The sequence below is a fragment of the Leucopleurus acutus genome, assembly GCF_964270905.1.
Source record: "Leucopleurus acutus genome assembly, chromosome: 2".
NCBI lineage: Eukaryota > Metazoa > Chordata > Mammalia > Artiodactyla > Delphinidae > Leucopleurus > Leucopleurus acutus.
This window is the reverse complement of record NC_139143.1, coordinates 50,161,968-50,187,421: the sequence shown is the minus strand read 5'-3', so window position 1 is coordinate 50,187,421 and position 25,454 is coordinate 50,161,968. Positions and strand designations below refer to the sequence as shown.

The 25,454-nt window shown below is 44.3% G+C and overlaps 1 protein-coding gene across 2 annotated transcripts in view; it reads right to left on the bottom strand.

Annotated features, from left to right (window-relative positions):
• The window catches only part of SMYD2 (SET and MYND domain containing 2), a 50,891-nt gene that overhangs the window by 13,355 nt on the left and 12,082 nt on the right, over positions 1 to 25,454 (bottom strand). The window contains exons 2-5 of one of the 2 annotated variants that reach the window (XM_082834591.1): positions 16,452 to 16,515; positions 7,199 to 7,309; positions 4,759 to 4,819; positions 3,867 to 3,991 (exon numbers count right to left, since the gene is read on the bottom strand). In XM_082834591.1, coding sequence (XP_082690717.1) covers positions 3,867 to 3,991; positions 4,759 to 4,819; positions 7,199 to 7,309; positions 16,452 to 16,515 — 361 coding nt within the window. The remainder of the gene's footprint in view (positions 1 to 3,866; positions 3,992 to 4,758; positions 4,820 to 7,198; positions 7,310 to 16,451; positions 16,516 to 25,454) is intronic. The other variant, XM_082834592.1, reaches the window with a different exon arrangement.

Below are 25,454 nucleotides of genomic sequence, written 5' to 3'. Positions count from 1 at the left end.
CGCTGCATATTTACCCTCTCATAAATCCATACTACTACTCTGGCATAACCCATTTTACAGATGGGAAAACTGAGGTTCAGGGAAGTCAATGATTAAGTGACTTGTTCAAGGCCATATAAGTAGCGAGTGGCAGAACAGGAGTCAAAATTCAAACTAGACATTCTGATGGCAAAGCCATCAGAAACACAAGTATTTCTTTTCACTGTACCATGCTTCTTCTAAAACTGTTCTGATTCTTAATGTTGCAATTTTACTTAAAATTGAAGGGCCAGTGTCAAAGGCTTGGAAATCTTGGTACATAGAGAAGTAAAGGCTCTGATGGGTTTGACTTGCTGTTTTTACAATTCAACACATTTGCGATCAGTATTTACAATTTTCAACATAAAAAGAGATGACTGTAGGCTAGTAGAACAAATACAGTTTTTGAAATCCTGAGGTGCTGGGCATTTTTATGTAGAAGACTTAGCATACTATTTTTTGTGCCAGCTTCAGGTACTCTAACCTATTCTGTCATCAGGACATTAACCAACTATCATTAATCAGTGACCATCAACGAACATTATGTTAAGAGGAAATCAGCACCTTCATTCATTCAACAAAATTTACTGGAGCATGAACTATGCGTCCTGCACCATACTAGGAACTGAATGATCTATACCCAGTCTCAGACTGGAAACTAACATGCCTCAGCAGTGGCTGGTACCCACAGGATGACAACAAACGTCTGCGAAGTGGAAGAATGAATGAGAGAATTTAGCAATTTGACAACTGATCTAGGGACCGACAGCTCTTGACTAGCTTTGGGAGGTCGGGGAAGGAGACTTGCCCCTTTGCTTCGTAATCTCTTCCTCTTCGAGGTTCTCAGCTGGACTGTCTATGACTCCAAATGCTTTCAGGCTTCAACGCTGCACGACCACAGGTCGGCTTTATTCCCTCTGCCGCCCTCCTCTCACTGTGGAGGAGACAGTGTGTTTCTTCATTGCAAAGGACGGCTCCTGTGAGCACAAGTGTCATCACTGTTCCTTTCTGGGAGGCGGTACTGGTGTTTAAGCCAACTTGCATAGCAATTTGCCTGCTAGCTTTCCCTCCCTTCTGAAATATCCCTAGGGAAGAAAAGTGAATTTGCCTGTTAAGAAAGATGCATGGGCCATCGTCCTTTTTTTTTCCAAGTCAAGTCAGGCGTTAAGTGCCTTACTGAAGCTATTCTCATAATCAGCATTTAGACTAGATGTAGGCTGCACACCAAAAATACATTTCCCAACCATGCATATGTTCCCGGTGATTAAAATGCACCTCAGCGCTGCCGAAGGAGTGCAGTCACCTTCTGCTGCCAGCTGCTGCTGGGCCACGAGTTAACCCACAACACCCTCCCATGGACCAGAGAGAGGAAAGGGCTCAGAGGCTGGAAGAGCAGACATGCAGCTGAGGGCTGAAAGGCAGGACCAGAAGGCGGCATGGGGCTGGAACAGCACTTTTCAGTTTTGCTTTAAGGTTGTCTTTGAGGGTACTGAATGTCCCTTTTCCAATTTATATACGGAGAAAAGATATGTATGTGTGCGTGTATGTGCACCTGTGTGTACACGCACGATCTCAGAGTGGATATTATGATCTGATAAGTATAAAGTCTTTCAAGGAATTAATTACCTATAGTTATATATGTGTGTGTGTGCATGTGTGAATATATATATATATCTGTATCTATCTCCTGGATTTTCTGAGTCAGTCCAAATTTCAAGGACTCTGAGTCATTTTCAGCACAAATATATTTCTGCTTGTGACACCAAGTGCCTTGATTTTTGGTAACTATGGTCCCATATCTACCATGTCAACACTGAGAAGTCCCATCAGCATGCATTACTGTGTTGGAAAAAAGTTGTTTTTTCCACAGCTTGAAGTGAAAAGATACCTATATTTATTTCATCTCTCTTGCTTTCTCACAGAACCATGCCTCATCTAATCCAGGAAAGAAGTCGTGTATCTAGCTTTTGAAAAAATGTAAGAGAAGTCAACTCCTCAACTTTGTACTGTCACCCAAATCCACTGTCTTAGGATGCTTAGGGAAATACGCTGTAATAATCCCAGGATCATATAATGAAATCAGGAAGGTTTTTCATCATGCCTATTAACACTCATAACTTGAGCCCATTTTTTCTTTTACCGAGAACAGCATTTTTTTCTGATTGTGACAGTCACACAATAGAAATACATCCACATAAACATAAAGTCTATCAAGGAACTCATCAAACTGTTCACAGTGTTTCTCACGGAGGGGTTGAAGTAGGTGAATGAAGTGGTGATGACTCACTTCTTTCTTGATATGTGCAGTTTTTAAAGTGGGAGAACTACGGGTGCTTTTCATCTTTTCTTCTTTTTAGTATTTTCTTAAGTTATCCATGCTCATTGTAGAAAATCCAGAAAAATCATCCAACAAAAAAGCAAAAATTTTCCACAAGTCAGGAGATAACCAACAGTGAACTTCCATTTCAACTTTTTTTTTTTACGTAAGTAAATTTTCATATTACACATTCCCCTGCTCTTACATTTAATGTTTTTATCATCAACGTTTTTCACATCTTCAGATATTCTTTGAAATGTAATTTATAAAGGCTACATAACCTTCCATCGTAAGGCTAGGCCAAAATTTATTTACCAAACTCCTACTGCCGACCATTCATAATACGTACTTCCTTTTCTTTTCCTCTTTTTTTCACTTTTCTTTTTTTTTTTCGGTTTTAAAAAGGACCACGCAATCAACAATTTGCATGTCAATTTCTGTCCATAATCTCTGACTACTTCCTTAGGCTAGATCCCTAAAAATGGAATTAGTGGGTCAAGGGGTATATAGGCGATGCTTACTCTGTCCTAAGATGAAAATGTGTAAGTATCTACCAAGCTCTTTTATCCATCTAGGCACTGAAGGCTCTGGCAGGGAAATGTAACTACTTGTGCCCACAGAGCAGTATTCTAGTACCTCTCTCTCTGGGAAGGTCACCTTCAGCTACACGTTCAGCTTGGAGGGGAAAACGCGAGGGTACGTTAGGGAGAGAAATCCGATCTGGTAAGTCATGCCAGGAAGAGCCACCCTCACAGTAACAGAAGACTGATGCAGCCAGACTGTGTTCGGCCAAAGGGTGCCGGCTGCACTGTCTTTTGTGTCCTAGCCATGCCCAACGGAGCCTCGGCCTTTCCAAATGGCTGGTTTGGCAACCAGCCTCAGCGCCTTTAAGTTGCTCTTGTCTAGAAGCCTCTTTAATTTTTTTTTTTTTATCATATCTGATTTTGGTAAACCTAGGCTCCTCTAAATAGGATTTCTTAGCAACCATCAGGAAAGGCTTCCTGTACGTAGACCCACTTGGGCTCCTCTCTGTGGTGACTGTCCTTCCTGGGGCCGTCTGTATTTGCCTCAATTTATCCATACAGTGTTGGTAGGAGTAAAAAAACAAAACAAAACAAAAACAACCAACCAAAAGAAGCCCACTACTGTCAGAAGGGAAGGTTTAAGAGAAGAGTAAAATTTAACGTAGGAACCTCAAATGGTCTTTTCTATTCCAAGAGCTTCCAGTATGCCATGGTACTGGGGCACTGGCAACTCCTCTGTTTTCATAAACCCTTCCTGCAGCAAGAGGCAGAGGTTAGGGCGAACTTCCTATGGGCCACCATCAGTGAGGGCCAGCACAGACAGGACCCTGACCTGCTCAAGGACACCCAGCCAGGCGATGCAAAACGGGGCCCAACAGGTCAAGCACCACGTTGCCAAGTAGATGCCATCATTCTACTTTCGTTCATCTTCACCGACCACGTGCTGGGGAGCGGGACTCAGGCAGGGAAAGGTTAGACTAAGTGTCACTTGATGCTCGCATTCTTACCTGTGCGAAGAGAACTACCAGGCTATGGTTGTCAGGGAACTCAAGGTGCTTGGAGTAAAAGTGATGGAGAGCAGCAATGTCACTCTGAATCAAACCTTTCTTCTCATTGTCTAATTTATCCAGATCTGTGGATAAACCATCATTCAGCTGGTAGAAAACTCTGGATTTCTAGCTATATCCTTTTATTGGGATCATGTTCAAGTGTGTTAAACTCTGGAGTCTAGCTATATCCTGTAAATGGCATGAAGTGGGAGAAAAAACTACGTGGAGCCCCCAGGAAATATACCTCCTCCTCATTTGGTCTAACGGATAAACCCTAGGGCAAGAAAAGCGTGCCATTTCTTTCTTCTCTTCCTCTGACAACTGGAAGTCACTCAGGACAGGGAATTTCAACTGACCATTAGCAACAAGGTCAGGAATGAGTGGCGATGACCGATAACTAGCTTGGTCAAGTCAAGGGCCCCCCGATTGGCCCTGGAGTCTATGTCATGATCGAGAAAGTGGACAGCCCCTGATTTAATGCCTTTCCGTAAGGACGTCAGCTGTTTACAGGACTGCAATTCAGCAAAGATCCAAAAAATACTCAGCATGCCAGGAGAGCCAGCAGGAGATAGAGTAGGATGTAACAATTCATCCTGTAAGTTCCTACTTCCCCTTAATTATTTCCTAGCAGGTCCTGGCAACTCAGAAAAAAAAAAAGTTATATTCATTTTTCAAAACAGCACACAAGTCAAAATAAAAACTGGTAATTGTGAAATCCCCACCACCACTAAGAATCCGGCTTCCCCCCCACCACTAAGAATCCAGCTATCTCTTCCTTTCCTCAATCCCGTCTAATTCACAGATAATGTGTGGGTAAGATAACTCCTCAGCCAGTCACAGGGCGACTTACGTGATTCAAACTCCTTCACGGCTAACAATTTCTCTGAAGGTGTTCTCTCTGGGTGGATTTTCTAGTAATTGGGGAAGAAATCACACAGACAGATTTCAACACCTAGTGCAAAACACAGTGCTTTCACTTGTACATCAACATGAAGAAAAAGGCAATAGTTCTGAATGAAGTAAAGAGCGCCAGCCAAGGAGTCTGCCATTTGGGCTCTGAGAGCTTTTGCCTAACATCCAAATCCAAAGGGCTCTTTTGAAAAGCTTTTAAAAGCGCCTGCCACGTTCCTAACACCCTGATAATGCTATGCACACAGTAGGCTCAAAAATGCTTGTTATGGGAAAGAACGGTGGCTAGAAAACAACTTTTTAGGTCCCTGACTTAAAAGGACCGAGTCTACAGATGAACCATCCCATTTATTATTTCTCCTTCTAAAAAGGAACAAAATCAAACCCCCATCCATTTTACACTTTCTTTAAGCATAAGCTAAAATGATCTCAAATTCCAGGTTTTAAAAAGAACACTTTCGGTTGTATCCGTGAGCCCAGATTCACTTGAAACGTGTTGCCGGCTTTGTTCTAGACACCCCAAGAGGAGCTGACAATAGTAAACCCGCCAGGCTTTGAGAACATGAATAAACCTGGTGTTGACAAGAGTTCAAACGCAGAGCTCAAGAGCTGGCCCAAGGCCGTGTCTTTGTAATCAGGCTATTCAACTTGGGTATACAGGTGGTCCAGCCGGGCGCTCTCACCTCCCTAGTTAGCATGCTACGCTTCCCCTTGGTAGTTGGGTAGCCTGTCTCCCCGAATCCTTTGCAAGTGACTAGAATACAAATGGTCTGGTTTTTTAATCATCAAGTCCTATAGGGATGAAAAGATGGCCAGGTAACTTTTCATTTAATAGACTATTAGTCATAGTAGTAATTATAATAAAAGTTGAATGAAACTGGTATAAACTCATCATAGCTTTCAGACTACCCTTCTGATGCCAAAACATTTCAATAGTTCTTTTTTAGAGCGGAAATCTTCCCATTCACAGGATCCATTTCTATAAGATTAGTAAGTCATTTTGCCTGGGAAAACTTTTCATTCAGAAAGGGCACCGGCTCCTTCTGAATTCTTAACCACCACACTTTCAGTAACGTCAGGCGGTGGGGCTGGGGGGGAACCAGCAGACTGGTCACCCAATCCTCCCAAGATGCTTACAGATCAAATCGGATGGCTTCCTTACCCTGACACCTCACCCAGTCACACCGTTTTCTTTCTCCTACCCTTTCCTTCCGACCAAGTACTTGGCATATATTTAAAGATGACAGTTAGTAAGGACCCAAAAGTTAAGTTCCTCCAGCAAAAAAGCATTCTGATTTTTCGGTCTCACTCGACAGGCCAGCCTTGATGCCTGTGGTTACCCTGAGCCAGCGAAGGCGCATGTCTGCAAGCACCTGACCCAGGCTGAACATAACAGAAGCGTGACTTCAGAGGTCAGAAATGTCCTCCTGTCTACGATGCCGAGGAGCCTGACTTGGTCTGGGGACAGATATGAGCCGGTCAGGATCACATTTGGTTTCGATGAAGGAAAAACCAAAGTTTTAAATGGAGGGAGGTGGGGTGGGGGAAGACAGAAAGAAGAGGCAGATGAAATTTCAGCTTAAAAGAGTTACAGTACAGAGGCCCTGCCCCCAGCTTGTCACTAGCTCCGTGGACATACACCTTCTAAGCTCCGTGCGGCCCATTTCATCGTGTCACAAGGACAAGTCCTACTGCATTTCCCGCCCCTCCTGTCAAGATCAGGCATCTTATTTACATGCAATCAATAAGGCCTGAGCAAACTGGGGGTCAGGACCACCAGCCCCGGCTTCATCTTTGGAGGAAACTGTTGATGGCTGTCTTCATCCCCACCCTCCTCCCCTCTCCCCTTGCCTCGATGTCTACGTTTCCGCTCCTTTTCTTTCTCCTCTCCTTGCACATGCCATGCTGGCTGTTCTACCCCAAGGCACGGCGAATAACGAGAAGGAGAGGAACAGGACCCAGCACAGGACAGGGGCGGAGGGCGGGGGGAGCAGAGTGCACTCTGTGTCTGGGGAAAGACGGGAACAGTGCAAAGCTTCGAAGGCCGGTCTGCTTCCCTAGGACGCTCTGATTATTGTCAGTCAGGTTTTCACGCCCTGAAAGGCCGTATTTTTCTATGTAAACCTGTCTCATAAAAAGCTCAGAATTTAGTAACTGTGGCTACGTTCCTGGCCTGGGGTAAGTGACATCCTAGCTGCACAGGTCAAACAAACCAGCTCACACGTGCAGCATTGTTCCCAACCCCATCCATACGGATGTGACCGGAAATAGGGTCCCAGGACACTTAACGAGAGATGATCACCATGGGTCACTCACTCATCTTTCTGACCTTTAAGAAAAATAAAAATAAAACACACTTGAACATGATCCCAATTCCTCACCTGTTTGGCCAGAATCCGTGCAGTTAGCCTTACAGTCTCTGAGGGATTCCAGTTTTCCCCCAAAACAACCATGGGAGAACATTCCAGCTTGTGCATGGGCCAATCTTCTCTCTGGGAAAGTGAAAAAACAATTATTACACACACACACACACACACACACACACACACACACACACACGTACTGCAATAAAGTTCGAGAAGAGAGGATGCAATAAGTCCTACTAAGGTCAAGTGAAATATGTTTCCTTTTGGAAAACACGATGATGTCACAAAAGCTAGAGATGAAAACATCCTTTAAGATAGTTGTGGCTATATAACCTTGACTCAGGCCTGGCCAAGGTTGTTGGCAAGAGAAAATCTGCTTTGTGTTGTTTCCTCAAGCATCTGGTGCCCCTCATCATTCCAAACAACACACACACCTTTCCATTATCTGTGGTCGCTGTCAAGTCACAGGGGTGAGTGACTTTGGCATTAGCCATTGGTTTGGCTCTGCTACCTACGGTTCTGTTCTGGCTCTGTTCTCACTTCAGAGCAAATAACCAAGAAGTGACACACACAGCACCTAGTCTGTGTGTGTCTACACAGACACAGCACAGCACCCTTTTACAGGTGATAAAAACAAAACACAAATGAGGGCTTTGTCAAGGGCCCTCTAAGAGTCTGGCCAGGGCAACTCTTGGGAATATTTAGGAACACAGACTTCCTGTAGAGTCATTTGATAAAAGAGGAAAACTGTACTCCTTTCTATCACTTGTCTTGAAGCTTTCTGCCCCAGGCTGGGGGGTAAAGGACGTGTGCTCACTCCTGGAAGGGTGGAGATGCCCCCTTCGAGAGGGGAAGGCTGAGGAAGTAGGAGGACGTGGGTGCCGTGGAGGAAGGCTCTGAGCACTGGGCATAAAGAATGATGCCGGTGTCAGTGACAGGGTTACTGTGGGGTGACTGGGAACTGCCTGGACCACACGAGCTCCAATAAAAGCCCACCGCGGTGGCGTGATGGGGCTGAGAGGCTGTGGGAGAGGACTCAGTGGGAGTCTGCAGACACTCTTTGTCGCAACGGAACTGGGTATCGTCGTGTTCTCCCCTCCGCCTTTCCTGCCTCAGAAAATGGCAAGTCTGATGGTTCAGGTGCTCAGGCCAGAACCCTGGAGTCCTCCTGGCTGCCTCTCTTCTCTCCCTCCCACTCCACATTCATCTCCCTGGCAAATCCATCCTGTCTGCCTGCAGAATACAGCTAGCCTTTGATTACTTCTTGCCTCACCACCACCCCCACCTTTCTACTGGGTGTGCAGACCCGACACCTCGCCCCGTGGCTACCTGGACACCTGCTTCTGCCCCCACCCGACTCTGTTCCAGAGAGCAGCCAGAGTAATTGATTCTGCAAAGCACAACTCAGATCCTGCCTTTTCTCAGCTTAGCACCTTCTAATGACTTCTCACCTCAGAGCGAAAGGCCAAGACTTAAAGATGAGCCGTGAGGCTACACGTGGTAGGAGCCCCCCCTCCCCCGCTTCCATTACTCTGAGCTCATCACCACCACCATGCTCCCTCACCTCAGTCCATGCTGGCCACCACGTGTCCTTGCTGCTCCTTGAACAGACCACGCTTGCTCCTGCCAGGAGATCTTTGGCACTTGCGGTATTTCCTGGCTAGACGCCTCTTCCCCTAGACATCCACCTTGCTCCCTCCCTCCTCCGCGTCTCTGCTCCGATGCCCCTTTTCAAGGTACCTGCCACGAATACTCTGTCAAGACCAGCACTCTCCCCAACACTCTCCCTTTCCTTGCTTTTATGTTTCTTCTTAGTACCTCTCACCACCTGACATATTACACACTGATTAGTTGTTTGGTTTACTATGTCTCCCTCCCGCTCCCACTAAAATAAAGGACCTTATTAGTCTGTTTTGTGTACGCCTGTTACCCCAGAACCTAGAACAGGGCCTGGTGTTTACTAGGCACTTAATAAAGTTGCTGAATGAATGAAGATGTCTCCCTCCCCTCCCCCATGCCAAATACAGGAAAGACACGATGTCACAATGATTTAAGGCAGCCCGTGGCACAGACCCTTGGCTCAAGTTCTGTGCCAAGATGTTCTGCAGAGTTAAATAACACCATGCCAAATATAACTAAGAACAGGGGGAGAAAGAAATGACAAGATATGCACAAGGGAGAAGAGGATCTGTTTTTAGCCAAAGCCTAAAATGAGAGCACGGTGATGAGGCAATGTGGTAGGAACAGGTGGGTCTAGCTCCCAGCCAACAAACCAGCTCCTTCCCCAAATGCAAGGCAAAAAGGGAAAGTCAAAGAGGGCTTCAAGCCTGGCCTTGGGATATCCAAGGGGAGTGAGCACCACCAGCTGGGGCAGATGGATAACTGGCAACTAGGAACACACACGTGTCCACTATGACCCCAGGAACGCTAATACAAGGTCTCCGCAGGGCCTGAAGATGTTAGTTTTCTGAACTGTAGGTGGTGTCTTTCGGTGTTTAACAAGGAGCTCCTGGGAGAAATAAGTTTAATACTAACATCTCTTAATATGACTTACATATTATTAATAGAATTAATGTCAAATTAATGTGAATAAAAAGTAACATACAATGTAGACACGTATTGATGTTAATGTCTTCAAAGGGAAGGGAACCTGACTACACGGCACGGTCTGGAGGCGAGCAGAGTGCTGTGAAGTAAGAGGACACTGGTTTGGGGCTCGGGGAGACCTGCATTCTCAGCCCCCGCTCTTCAGCGAAGCAGCTGTGTGACACCAGGCAGGCCTCTTAATCCCTCTGCATCCATACCCTTGGCTGTAAATAACATGATCCCTAAGTTATTTAGCAGGTCCAGAATTCTCAGTCTATGATTTTATGCTTTCCAACAGTGATAATCAGACGCAAAAGCTTGAAGACTACCAACAAATATAGGACCTTCAAGCGGGATAATTAGGCATTCATGCAACCAACCACAAAGGGTCATTGTGGGGATCCAGCAAATAAGCTAACCCACAAGAAGCATTCAGACCAGCGCCTGGCACACACTGCGCTCTCAACAAACGCTGGTAATTGTTCATTTACTGGTTCTTGCATTCATCCAATAAGCCCTCGACTGACCGTAGAGGCAGAGGTGGGAGATGGAGTCTTTGACTTCAGGTAGTTTACGACTATATCCGAACACAAGGTAAAAGTAAGAGCACCTCGAATGTGATACAGCCCCACACAGAGCAGTTAAATCAGAGAGCTGGGTAAATCCAAGGATGCGCCGAATCGTGTAAGTTTCATCAAGGGAAATTTACTAGGTAATAAGAAGTTTTCACTTTCTGTCAGAAGGTGGAAATGACAGAGATGTGCCACAATGTCACTACTCGGTTTTAATTCTTTTTTTTTTTTTTTCGGTTTTAATTCTTAAAAAAAAAAAAAACTGTGGGGGGGAGAAGAACATCTGGTAGAAATGTCAGATAGGTTCTGAGCGTATCCTGATATAATCTGCCCCTGGGTTCTGAGCATATCCTGATATAATCTGCCCCAATTCTGCCCATAAGAAATTATCAACAATCAGATTGGACAAAATTGAAACAAAAAATTAAGCTAACCTGATGGATAGGAATAAGTCTTATCAAGTAACAGTGCTTTATTTGTGTTTTGTTTTGTTTTTTAGTACTGGCAGTTTCACTGTACACAGAATGATTTTGCAACCCTTTATGCTTTTAAAAAGACATTTTTGCCCGTTTTTCCAAAACTTTCTCTACTAGTTTTCTTCAAAATTCAAGTTCTTCCTCCTTGCCTGATTGCAATCTTTATAAAATTTTATGCAAACTCAAATGGATCCCATTTCCCAGGAAAGTAATATACAAATAAATGCACAGGAAGGATTCAGAAAGACACATGCCAAAGTGTTACTAGTGATTTTCTCTGGAAGGATAAAATTATGAAGTATGGCTACTCTTTCTGTTCTTCTTTCAGTCTTTACTTTCTGATTTTTCTGTATTGAGCACAGATTATTCGTGCAATAAATCTGAACAATTAACTATCGTAAAAGTAAGATAGGGAATATTTTGGTACACTTTTTAAACTTCTAGTTCATTTTCAGCCAATGTAATAACAGCTCTGCATGACTTTCCTTTTTGCGCATGGACAAAAATGCTTAAAGATGCGTAAAGAGCATTGCAAAATTGTTTCATGGTACACCGGCACTTCCAACACTGGAAGAAAAGAGTGATTGTTATGTCATCCAGTTTTCTGCTGAGCAAGCGATATATTGCTTCCCTGCGTAAGAAGACCAGATTCTTATTGTGACGTCCCCTTTTCTAACTCTCGCATTTGGTGTTTCTCTCGTTCTAATGGGGCTTTCAATCTACACCATGTCTACTTGTACACACGCATACGTGGTTTCCTGAAATGGGGAGCAGCACGCGTAGGTGATTTCTTAAAATGTGGAATAGTAAGAAAACGTCAGGCTTGCTGCTCTCTACTACCATTCTCTGCGAGAGGAAGAATGAAGAGGGAATCAGGGGCTTAGTGACCATCTCACGCCAAGATGACAGACACTGCTGAGCCCCCGTCACAAGGACATCTGCTTTGTTTTCTCTTCCCATAAAAGAGTGATTGGGATGCACTCATTCATTCCTACACGTTTTTTCCTACTGGTGATATTAACCATTTAGAAAAAAGAGTGGCTCTGTTGAAGATGGTTCCTGTGTCTGGGTTAAGAGGACAAAGCGAATTTAACCAGGACTAAACCTATGACTCTGGCCCCACTCACTAATCACCCAAACGACAGGGTCATGGGAGCACTTCTTGGACACTTTCTACACTTCAGTTACTTTCTAATCGATGATAAAAGTCAAGAATGTTCGCGAATCTTTGATCACAAGCTCCTCACACGTGCTTTTTAAAATCTCCATTGGGATATGCCCCTTCCTACTGTCAAAAGCACACTCATAATCCTATCACCTCTATTTACAAAACACAAATCGTTTTCTTCTATTTGTCAAAGTTAAGAAATAATACCCTAGAAAGTTCTACTCCACAACTCCTCTATGTAATAACTTTCTAAAACTCTTCTCTTCAACGTGTCAGAGTACGACTCAATGAAAAAGTCTTAAGTGAGTGAATAACACACTTAGCTTTCCAGGCATATTTATAAAAATAAATATAGTTCATTAAAACACACAGGTTACAAACCAAGCCTAACTAAAAAGGAATTCCTGTTTCTTTTATATTTCCTCCCATTACCCTTTCATGCATCGTCAATTAAAATCTCTCCTCTGGCAGGATCCCACTGAGGCAAGTGAATGAACAGGAAAGGAAATGGGGCAAGACAGGGCCAAACTGCATACAACAAAGCAGGATCCTAAAGCCCTGCAATTAGAGAGGAGGGCCCGGGGAGAGTAAACAGTGCTGAGGGCCTCCTAAGATGCTGCGTTTGTGGAAGGATGTGTACCTTACACTGTTGGAGAGGTTTCTGGAAAGACAACACTACTGGAAGGGGTCTTCCCTTTCACCTCAATGAAAGGCCACTTCTCAGTCTTTGACACATTCCCACGGTGCCTCTTCTCCTGGAGGGTCCGCAGAACCCCCAAGCACAGTGTTGGAAAGCAGTGAAAAGCCCTCCCCAGGCAGCCTGCACAGTCTGGTCTCGGTTCTGCTGCTGTGTCCCCTTGGGTGGGTCACCCAACCAGTGTGGACATAGTTTTCTTATCTACTGATAACCTTCTTTCCAACCCCATCATCTGATGTGTGGTACCGACCCCCTGGTGACTCCAGGTGGGTGGGGTCTGCCTTTGAAGAACGCCCAGTGAATGACCAGCAGCTGAGGGCCATGCTTTCTTAGGCGGAGAATCACTCATTTACCTTCTTCATTGCCGCTCTTGTTCTGTGCCACTTGTAGCAGAGTCCCCACTTTGATCCTATCCAAGCAGTCCCTTGGGCAGAACCCTGAATACATTTTTATCTGGAGCAAATGCCCCAGATTCCTCCCTAATGATTTTATGGATGAAGCCCTTATACAGCCATTTATTTCTAGGCGCTTACTTTGATTAAACCTTTATGACCATTCTATCTCATTGTAATACAGTGTCCTGCACTTACTCAGTTCTTCAGTACCGTAGGATAGAACACCTTAATGACTATTAGCCTCTTCCTTCCACATCAGGAGACAGATGAAACAAAAAAGAAACTTACAGGTCAAATCCAGCCTCACCTCTAGAAAACGAGTGGCTCTGGGAGCTGTGTTATCACTTGTCCTCTAGGAGGCTACTTCTGTCACGAGAGACACTTCACAGAGCACAGAAAACTGAATTGCAGAAGTGCTCTCCAGGACTCATGATGTCCTAGCCCCGAACCTGGGCGACACACAGGGAAGACTGCACATCACGACGCTGGACACAGCAAGCTGTCTTGGCCCAGACCTTCAATGTGACTTACAGTCACAGCACTGTATCCCCCCACATCCTGGGATTCCTTGCTACAAGCAATCGCATTATGCTTTAACCTGTACAATCTGTCTATGGGAGGAGAATGTACAGACTTCAAGCTGCTTGCTGTAAAGTAATAAAGAGGCATTCTGGGGGGGCTTCCCTGGTGGTCCAGTGGTTAAGACTCCTCGCTTCCACTGCAGGGGTCACGGGTTCGATCCCTGCTGGGGGAACCAAGATCCCGCATGCCACGCTGCACGGCCAAAAAATTAAAAGAAGAGAAGAAAACCTTCTTTAAAAAAAAAAGAAGAAAAGAAAAAAGAGGCATTCTGGTTAAAATGGGTTGATGAACTCGATCACTGTGAACCTTCCAAGCAGGGCACCTATTACTGTGAGTGTGCAAATCTGGGAGACTAGGTCCTAAAGGCAGGGGGACCACAATGGCCACCTCAAGACCCCAACCCGGACCATGATGATTCGTCAAAATAATGCCACCTGGTGAGGCCTAATGGAAGACAGCTCAGCGGCCCGCTCAGGAGACCCCGAGGTAGCTCAGCATCTCACAGATTCTCATATTTTATATTAATGCAGAGTTTACAGTTCATCAGAGAAGTTAACAAGCATTTTGTAACAAGCATTACTCATACAATGTACACCATTAGGGATCTCAAGTTCTTAGAAACCATCCATTCTCTTAGGTGAAAAAAACAAGCCCCTCGGGTCGGGGGAAGAGACAGTCAGGGAGTTTGGGGTCGACATGTGCACACTGCTATATTTAAGACGGATAACCAACAAGGACCTGCTGTGTAGCACGGAGAACTCTGCTCAATGTTATGTGGCAGCCTGGATGGGAGGAGAGTTCAGGGAAGATTGGATACATGTGTATGTGTGGCTGAGTCGCTTTGCTGTGCACCTGAAACTATCACAACATGGTAAATCAGCTATACTCCAAGATAAAATAAAAAGTTAAAAAAGAAAAAAAAAAGTCCCTTAAATCTAACATGTGCTATATACGTTATTCTCTGCATACAGCTAAGCTTCAGTCCAGCCTGAGTTACTGTAACATTATTATTTATAAGCCCTCACGCCTGTACACAGCATTACAGTTTACATAGAACTTTCATATCTGTCAAATCATTTGGTCCTTACAATTCATCAAGATAGGGGCCACTGTCCTCATTTACATTTAAAGAAACAGAGACTCTGAGATGTCCTTTGTCCTATGTCCTGTGAAGTTCCTAGAGCTAGTCATTTGCAGAGCTGGGACCATGTCCTCCTAGTCTTCTGTGTTTCAATAGTCTGAACTGCCTGTGAGTTACTAGCTTGCTTCTTTAAAGAACCAGAACGTCATGAGTTATTTCTTCTAGAAGTGGTTAACTTAAATATAGAAACAGCTAACTTATCAGGCCTGGAACCAAATCATGTCATTCCAGGGCTCACTGATCTCTCCAATGTCGCAGCAATCTAACCACAGAATTCTCTGTGTACCATCAGTAGGGGCAAAGTATGATCTCTCCTCTTCAAAAGAAGCCACACTCCCTAAAAACTCAACGACAAACCCATCTATATTCTCACTGCCCCACAGGCTGACAGCCTCTGGAAGCCCACAGGGAGAGGGACCGTGTACGTGGCCTTCAGAACCAAGGCTGACCTTCCCAAGCCAGTGACTCAGCCTGTGTTTCATTCCCGCCAGGGCCCCTGTGACAGGAGCTCTACGGTTAGATGACACTGACATGCTAGACATCGGAGCTTAGCAACCTCTCCCACTGCCAAATAACGCTCTTTGGAGACTTTCAGAGACCAGCTGCACAGGGAGAAGAGAGAGGAAAAAAAAATGAAATCGTGGGTAATGAGGCAGACCAGGGAGGGGGGAGGGGACAGACGGGAATGACACCAAGTATGGGAAGAATAACAACAAAAAGAGGTACAGATATGTTGAAAATCCTCCCTGTCATATAGAGCCATTGTTTAATGGCATCAGCATTTCCCAAGGAGTATCAGCAGGTTTCCCTTAAAAAAATAGTTTGGGGAGGGTATACTGAAGTCAAAGATCATATTCTCCCCAAATTCAAATTGCTGGAACATGGAACACTTTTTCTATAAAATATCTATGAACATTTTGTATAACTATATAGTATCAAGTAGAAAAGTTTGGAAGACACCACTCCTCGTCCCTCAAAGAATCTACCAAGAGCTCCTCCAAACTCCCCCTTGAGCTTCCCAGTCCCGTGTTCCGAGACTCCCTTGAGACGTATCCATCAAGCCAGATGGCCCATGGTCTACATGCAACCCGCCTCCTGAACCCACTCAGCACCGACTGCTGCCGAGGCACCGTCCCCAGGTCTCCAGGTCCAAGTTCAGAGCAGCTCGCCTCTGGCTGTACAAAGGCTGTGCCAGGGGCTCACCTAAGTCTAGCTGGAATCAGGCTGGGTTAGACCAGCCCAAGTGCAGCGTGTGGCCTGCTAGAGGGACATATACAAATACAGACCTGTGATAGTAAAGATTAAACAATTTTAAAGATAGCATTTTAACATTTTTCACTGGTCATCTTTGCATGTTCCGTCTGTTGCTGGTAGTCTTGGGGGGCAGACTGTCAACCTTAGTGATACACATGCCTGTATCCAACATGGCTCCCCTATTTCTGCTCTTCTGTGTGGCCCCAAAATGCTACCGCTGGCTGCCCGTCATCACCGGCAGCACACAGGGGAACCCAGCCACTTCCTATGCCACAAGGAGGCTTTGTAGCTCTGGCTGCAGGAGGGCTCTGGGATGCGGCGACAAGGACGAGAAGGATGGTGGGTCCCGATCTTCCGAGGAAACAAGGCCCTCCCTGCCAGCTGGCCCAACACCTACCTGACACTCCACATTGCAGTAAAATGCCTGCTTGCATCTTCCACATTTGGACAATCCTTCTTTCCTTAAAAAACAGAAAGGGCACTGTAGTGTCGAGAGGCAGGGAAACGTGAAGTTGCACATTTTATCATGCAGTAGCAACAGCCATCTGGTCCGAAAGCACAGCCAAGAGTCACCTTACCTTGCTCTCCCACTGATAGGTGGCATTCTCCCAAAGGAGAGTTTGACCAGATTCAGCCCTTGAGTAGGAGTGAGTTAGTCAAAGAGGACACGCACCGACATTTACCGACCCCCACGGCATGAAAGGCACTTTCCAAAGAGACGAATGACACACTCTCTGACTCATGAGCCTGGCCTGGGACACCACAGCTGTTAACATCACCTGCACTATCATTCAATAGTTTGGGGCAAGTCAAAGGCTCTTATGTCCTGATTTTCTCACCTGCTAGACAGGGACAGAAATAAACAAAGCCATCTTGGAAGTTTGCGTCTGTACAGATGGAGGATTGGGTCCACCCACACTGGTGAAAATGCACCGTGAGTGGCAACTTTTAGTATTTAGAGACACAAGTGATGCAGAAGATAGGATGGAGGGTGTCAGGAGCTCAAATGTTGTCTGGGAAGCTAAGTTTAAAAACAATGCAACCCAGCAAGTGGGAACATATTCCTGAATAAAATATTCCCAGATCTGATTGGTATACACATCCACCTTGTCGGTATCCTATTGAGCGATTCTTCTGCCTCGTCATAATTAGGTCAGTCCTCCCTGTTCATTGCCGTATTATTTATCTTCCTGCTTCCCACAGAGGACAGGGATATTGCTGTTTCCCAACTGTTAGGTGCTGGTATGTTTGCTGCGTTAGACAAGCCACAGTTTTTTCAAAAACTGTGAAGCCTCTAAGTTAAACCACATACGATAGAACTCTTAAAAATTTTTTTGAGGCGGGGGACCACCACGTGGTTAAATCAGAGCACTATCTGTAAAGCCCACTGTCTGAGTCTCACCCACCACACTGAAGCCAGCTTTCTGACTTACGGAAATGCTGACACCGTGAAGAGCACTCTTGCTACTGTCAGGGGTGCCCCCTGCCCTGCAGCGGAGCCCCCTCACACCCATTCCTTCTGCAGCTTCCCCAGAGAGCTGATAGTTCATGATATACATATAATCACGCTGCAGAGTCCTCCTCTGCGTCTCATCAGCAAGTGGTAGTCACCACACTACTCCCACGGAATCGGGAAACTGTTCCAAAAATGCTAGTGTTGGAACGAAACAGACTGCCTTGCAGTTTTCATGACAGCGCTTGGGTTCCAAGAAGCAGACTGAAGAATGTGTGGGGGAAAAACGCATCTTGTGGTTGAGGTATAAATAAATGTTCCAAGTTTGCACATCTCAGTGGTTCAAAAAGGAACCCACTGATTTGGTTGAGCATATTCTCCGGCCTGAAATACCCTCCGAGGAGATACACCTGGACGAGATGCACGGTCCCTGCTCTCCTGCATTTTATGCCAAGAGGAAAAGGACAGATGTGCGTGAAGACAGCCGTGAAGTGAGTTGTGAGCAAGTGCTAAGTGACATGAACCGTGAAGGAATGCCAAAGGAATGGCAAGTACAGACAGGCAAAGCCAGGGAGGGAACTTTGAAAATTCTTTCCAAAAAGAAGTGCGTTTGGAAATGGACAATGGATGGGTAGGTGCTACCCATAACAATGTCCATCTGAAATAACCATTAGTTAAGGTTTGGTTTTGCAAGGGGGGAGGTCACAAAACCTCCCTGAGAACCTGAAGCTATTAACTCTCCCCAACAACCCACCTTCTCCCCAACCCCCGAAAAACAACAGCAAATTTTGTGAAATTTCAAAGGCTCACGAGTCACCTAAAGTCTATACATGGACTAGCTCTGAAACTAGAGTTAAGACCCCTTGATATAAAAGACTACCAAATTATAATGTCTTTATTAGCTCTACACCATACAAAAAAACAAGAATTCTATACAGAGATCTTCCTGCACAGATGCCAGCAGTAAAGCTAATATGAAAAACCAAGGTTTGTTTTCAGTTTCAAGGTAACATCCCAGAGAGAGAAACAGCAATTGGGCTCTGGTGAGCTCGGGAAGAACTCCAGTGGGATTTCATCGACATGATAAATCTCCCAAAGGCCGGGTTTCATTCAGCCCAGCCAGTCACCAAGTCCACGGCCACAAACAACGAAGATCAGGCAGAAAGAGCTAACTTGTCAGGATTGGCGAGAGGTTACACAATTCCTACTGTCCACCCCAGTGGTTCCCAAGATGTGGTCTGTAGACTACTGGGGGCCCGGAGACCCTTTCAGGGAGTCCGTGAGGTGAAAACTATTTCCAGAATACTACTACTGCCTTTTCTGTCTTGACATCTGCGCTCTAGAAGGTGTAAGGTGCCTGGAGGGTAAAACCTGCGATGCTTTAGTACAAATCAAAGCGGCGGCGCCCAACTGTCCGAGTGGTCACTGTATTCCTCACTTCCACACACTACAGCAAGGGGGGAAAGCCAGTATCACTTAAGAATGTCCCTAATGAAATCTAAAATATGACACAAATGAACTTACTTACGAAACAGACTCACAGACATAGAAAACAGACTTGTGGTTGCCAACAGGGGCGGAGGGGTGGGAGAGAAATGGATTGGGAGTTTGGGATGAGCAGATGCAAATGATTATACATAGAATGGATAAACAACAAGGTCCTACTGTATAGCACAGAGAACTATATTCAATATCCTGTGATAAACCATAACGGAAAAGAATATGAAAAAGAATGTATATAGGGCTTCCCTGGTGGTGCAGGGGACGCGGGTTTGTGCCCTGGTCTGGGAGGATCCCACGTGCTGCGGAGCGACTGGGCCCATGGGCCATGGCCGCTGAGCCTGCGCGTCCGGAGCCTGTGCTCTGCAACGGGAGAGGCCACAACAGTGAGAGGCCCACGTACCGCAAAAAAAAAAAAAAAAAAAAAAGAATGTGTGTATATATATATATATATACATATATATATATAGGAATTACTGTTATACAGCAGAAATTAACACAACACTGTAAATCAACTATACTTGAATAAATTTTTTAAAAAAGAATGTCCCTAATGAAGCAGGAACAAATATTAACATCACTAAACCTCAACTCTTTGGTATGTGTTTTTTTTTGACATCCTGAGATGAAATGGGAAGAAGGCGGGAAGCATTTCTGCTCCTACTGAAGGATGAGGGCTGTGTCTCAAGGAAGAGCTCTTGGCCATCCCTGGAGCCATAAACTGAACTAGCCACTGTTTTCTTGAAATACCACTTTTACCTGAAAGAACAACTTTAGACAAACTGATTATTCAGACTTGTGTACCTGGCAGCTATATTATGGAAATGAATGAAGTGAGTCCATCACATCAAGGAAAATAACTAGCAATATTTGTTGCCAATGATAAAATTTGGGCTTTTGAGCAAAAGTCAAAATTTCAGAACGTACGTCTGTCGCCCTAGGCTTGACAGTCTCTCGTCTGATGAGACTGGTGGTGGTTTTCATAATTATGATTTTTTGATATGGTTTGATGAAATAAAGTTTTAGAAGGTCTGCCTAATTTAGTGAACCAATGTTTTCCAAATGACCAGTGTATGATGTTTTAAAAATTACGCATGGGTAAAAGAGGCATTCAAAGTACAAGACAGACTAAGGGATTTTACGTATCAGAGTACATAAAATTCACAGATGGCTTCAGGTTGCACATTACAACTAGTCTTTAACACAAAATCACTTACTAAGTTCTAGTGTTGAATCAAAGAATATCTGCAATTAACTGAAAAGGTTATTAAAATACTCCTTCCCTTCCAATTACATACTTATTTGAGGCCAGATTTCCTTCGCATACTTCAACCAAAAGTACATAATTCTCCAGGCTGAATTCAGAAGCATATCTGAGAATCCACTTGTTTTCTGGAAATCCAGACATTAAAGAGATTTGCAAAACTGTAAACCACCACTATTCTCATTAATTCTTTTGTTTTGGAAAACAGTCCTCATAAAAAAAAAAATGTTACGTTAACAGTAACGGTTGCTGTCATTTTAAAATAAATAAAATAAAATAAATAAAATAAAACGCTTTATAATATTCTTTATTTTTAATTATTAATACAAATATGGTATTGATAAATACCAAGGTAAATAAAAAAAGCCCTTTGGAGTTCTCAATTTCTAAGGGTAGCGAGGGCTCTTAAGACCTCCGTTATACATATATACAATGGAATATTACTCAGCCATAAAGAGGAACGAAATTGGGTCATTTGTAGAGACATGGATGGACATAGAGACTATCATACAGAGTGAAGTAAGTCAGAAAGAGAAAAACAAATATCGTATATTAATGCATATATGTGGAATCTGAAATTGGTACAGACGATCTTATTTACAAAGCAGAAATACAGACACAGACTTAGAGAACAAAGATATGGATACCAAGGGGGAAGGGCGGGGGTGGGATGAACTGGGAAACTGGGATGACATACATACACTATTGAGACTATGTATAAAATAGATAACTAATGAGAACCTACTGTATAGCACAGGAATCTCTACTCAGTGCTCTGTGGTGACCTAAATGAGAAGGAAATCCAAAAAAGAGGGGATATATGTATACGTATAGCTGATTCACTTTGCTGTACAGTATAAACTAACAGAATGTTGTGAAGCAACTATACTCCAATAAAAAAAAGACCAAAAAGTTTGAAAACTGATCTCTTGCAATAATTCCATCAGCTGTGAAGAAGTTATTATTCCCGCTTTTCAAATGAAGATATTGAGGATGCTAGAGGTGAAATATCTAACCCAACACGGTCATTCAGAAGGTGGGTAGCAGAATCAGAATTCACACATCAAGGTACATACTATGTCTCCATCGTGCAAAAATATCCTTCCTTGAGTACTGTGACATGAAACAAAAATAATCTATGTGTCTGGATAACAGTAATAACAAAGTATAAATAGAGGCATTCTTTACTCTGGTCTGCATAATGTCCCAGCTCCAATGGTATCCCATTAATGCTACTTGGCTTCAAAGATGCAATGGGGAGAATCCAGGATCATTTCTGAAAATGAGATCTGGGGAGGGAGCATCCCCACAGAGGGTCTCTCAATCAACTGTTCCAGAGGAATCAATATCACCTGAAGCAGACTGGAATAAAATAAGGATTACTTTTGTATTCAGTCTGTGCAAAGAAGGTCCCTCTGTCTCATTCAGTGTGCTAAATCCAGGTGTTTCTCAGACACTGGGCCAGTCCAAGCAGGACTGTGTCCTCTGGGAACTGGGTGATAGAACACTGCAGCTCTCACAAACAATAGAAAAGCCCTGCCTGGCTCACAGGCAGATTTTACTGTATATATGCTTATGGAGTCATCTACCTGGCTACATGTGAATTTTCTTAGCAAAGATTCTCCTGGGCCAAACTGCCTTCACAGTAGAAAAGGAGAGAAGCTAAGCCAATTACGGAGAGTGAATAGCATAAGAATCTACTTTGATCTATTTGGTAATAGCAGTTCTCGATGAAATGGGGTAGGGATGGGAGCTCTGTTTAAATTATCCTGATACGTGCTTCAGTTTTTCCCATAGCTTTTCATAGGGAGAGATGTACACGTTTCATAAGTCTAATGGTTGAAACCCAAACTAAAATTTGCTGAGCTGGAACGTGCACTGTGTATGTGTTTTAGAGAGAAAGAGAGAGCTCCTGTGAGAGTTTGACTATTGCTGACTGCAACGTTTAGCCAGAGAGAAACTTCATACGGGAGATCCATTTTCACTGTAGCAATATACAGGCTTTTAGAATAAACTCTGGTCTTGCAGAAGACACAGCTGTAAATCTTTCATTTGCAATGTAACCTGATCTGAATTGCCCAGGAGGTTTGGGGAAAGACTGTAAAAACCAAGAAAAGAAAGCTGCCCTCAAAGAAACGATTAATAAAGGTCATTTGGAGGAATGAAGTGAAATAACTGAAAAGGAAGGGAACTAAAGGAAAGTTACTGGTGAAATCACACTCATAACCTCTCGGAGTGGCTCTCAACCTCGGCTGCATGGGCCCGTCTGGGGGTAGGGTTGGGTCTAGCAGTTCTCATCAGACTGATTTGTGTTGGGAGTTTTAGAGAACTACCCGGATCCAACGTGCTTCCAGAATGCAGAACCACTGGCCTAGGCCTATGGTCATCCATTTGGGTTGAGTGTTTCTGAGTGCTAAATTTGCCAAAGAAGAGCGCTGAAGCATTCTTCTCTGCAATGCAGACTTTACAATGTAACTCTTCTTAAAGAATGACTGGCACACACAGGATGTATTAGGTTGTTTAGCTACCTTGATGATGGTCAGAATGAAGTGGCAGACGCCGTATTTTCGAACTATGACAAGCAAATATTCTAGAAGCCAGGTGCAAATTTTAAAAAAGGAAGGTTCAGCTTTCTTTCCGCCTCCTCCTGATTCCCGCTTCACAATGTAGGATGAAAACGATGAGTTACTTTTCCTACTTCCCCATCTCAAGTCCTTTCTTCTTTCTGGTGCCGGAGGTGCTGTGCGATCTTGGGCAAATTAGTAATCCTTTCTGAACCTGTTTCCTCCACTGTAAAGACACAGTTTCTACCTCATAGGTTTGTTATGCAAATTAAATGAGAAAATAACCCGTGAAGCCTAGGACTACTAGACTTTTAATTAGCCTTCATTCTTTTGTGTGTGTGTGGTTTTTTTTAAGTGACGTCAACTCCTGAAATATCTTCAGTACAATGTCACTCAGGCTCATAGTTAGAGGATTTATGCTTCTAAAGCCTTTGTTTTACAGGCAAACATCTACCCTGCTGTGAATGGAAGGGCTCTTTGAACTTAAGAAATGGTTCTATTCCACAAAGGGAGGAAAGAAATGTTACAGGAAAATGCAAGTATCTGATTATTAGCGACTGGGACAGAACTTAGAAGACACGCTCCTGTCATTTTCTACTGGAGGAGACACACGCCGTGATTAATTTTCTTGCTTTTAAAATTCGGAAGCCACGAAAATCAACAAGTTAGGGTTGTAATTAACAACTCCTGCTAGTTAAATGCGTTGCCACAGGCGCTGTTGGTGGAGATCAAAAGGATTTGATCCTGCGAGCTCCCTCCTTTCTGCTACTGAAATGAATGCTTCGTGGGTTTTCCCCATGAAAGAGAATGATACTGGCATGGAGTGGGTTTGCAATAACAATTACTTTTAACTAACGGTGACAGAAGAAATGACAAGTAGGCTCTGTGGAACAGAGGCAGTCCCGGCCAAATGAAAAAGAGAAAAGGAAAAAAGCCCCGGTGGCGCAATGTAACTTCTCCACGGGTTGAAATAAGACAATCAGAAACAAAGTTAGCCTCCCACCCAGAGAGGGTGGTTACACTAGCAAATTTCTATTTGAGAGAAATAAAAATTGGAGAAATTGTGGCAGAACCCTATTATAACCCTGGTCAGGGGACAAGGATAATATTCAGGGTACTGGTTTTTGTGTAACGGTGAAAGATGCTCCACATAGCACTTTAATCCACAATGTAACAGTGAAAATGGGACCACTTGCTGTGGGAACGTCTTCCCAGAGCAGGGCTGAACCTTCCCCTGGGCATCAGGCTTTGTTCTGAGGCTTGTTAAAAGTTAGAGCCCAGGGCCTCCGGGGAGGCGGGAAATATTTAGGGCAGTAAGGCAGCAACTAATAGGTTTTCCCCAATATTGGAATAGGAGCTGTGATTTACAAGGATAAAGCTGGGCTTGGTGGTCAGCACTGAATGGTTGACCTTGTTATAAAACGATGACCCTGGGGGAAATGGGGTGACGCAGGTCAAAGGGTATAGTTTCAGTTGTAGGAAGAATAAGGATCTACTGTACGGCTCAGTCACTACAGTTAACAATACAGTATTGTATGCTTGAAAGTTGCTAAGAGTTGAGCTTAAGCATTCTTGCCACACAAAAGGAAGTTACCTAGGTGAGGTGATGGATGTGTTGATTATCTTGATCTTAGTAATCACTCTACAACCTCTATGTACATCAGATCATCACATTGTACACTTTAAATACAGACAATCATATGTGTCAATTATTCCTCAGTAAAGCTAAAGAAATACTGTAGACATGACTCTCCACATCACTGATTCATGAAAAGTCAGGCTCAGCAATGAAAAAACGGTGAGGATGCCAATTTAGGATTTGTTTTAATGCAGGCTCTAGTTGAGATGAAATTTACCTTTGCCTTAGAAAGAAAAAAATTCATGAGGCTTATGGATAGAGCAGAGAACTACTGACCCTACTGAACAGTGAACATTATGTTACTCTTTTCAGCCACTGGACAACACCTACAACCAAGCCTCATCTTGCAGGCCCTGTAAAATCCCTAACAGTTGAATCCTGCCAGAAGAAGAGATGTATGCGCTTTTAAATTTAACACTCTCCTCTGAAACTCTGTATCAAATTTTGTGGGAGATGAGAATGACACTTCCTTGCAATTTGCCTTTGACTTCCCTGATGCCTACCGATTGAGAAGTCAAAAGGAAAGAAACAGGGGCCATAGGGCACGTGACCGAGCCAACTCCCGGGCACTCGGCCGAGGTGACGGTGGCATCTTTAAACAGCTGCGAAGGGCCGGAGAGACCTAAACTCAGAAGCTTGCGGGCTGCCGGCCCGTCTCGGCCTCCACACACGGCCGTGGGCAAGTCAAGTTCGAACACTTGCTGAATTAAGAGCCCGCCTAAAACGTGATCTGGCCCTCAGTTTCCTTGCCTGTGACATGGGTACAGTGTTGCCAGGGGAACAGGGTTGCCTCGGGCCTAGGTGAAGCAGGGTGCATGGAATACCCTGCCAAGTTAGAAGCGGGGCGAAGGCCTGGCGGGACGCAGCGGCCCGGGGAAGCGGGCACCCCATTCATCTGCCCAGAAAGCTGGCCATGGATCACGTGCCGAGCAGAGCAGGGCAGCGCCCCTCTCCTCGGCTGACTTCAGGCACCAGCCGTA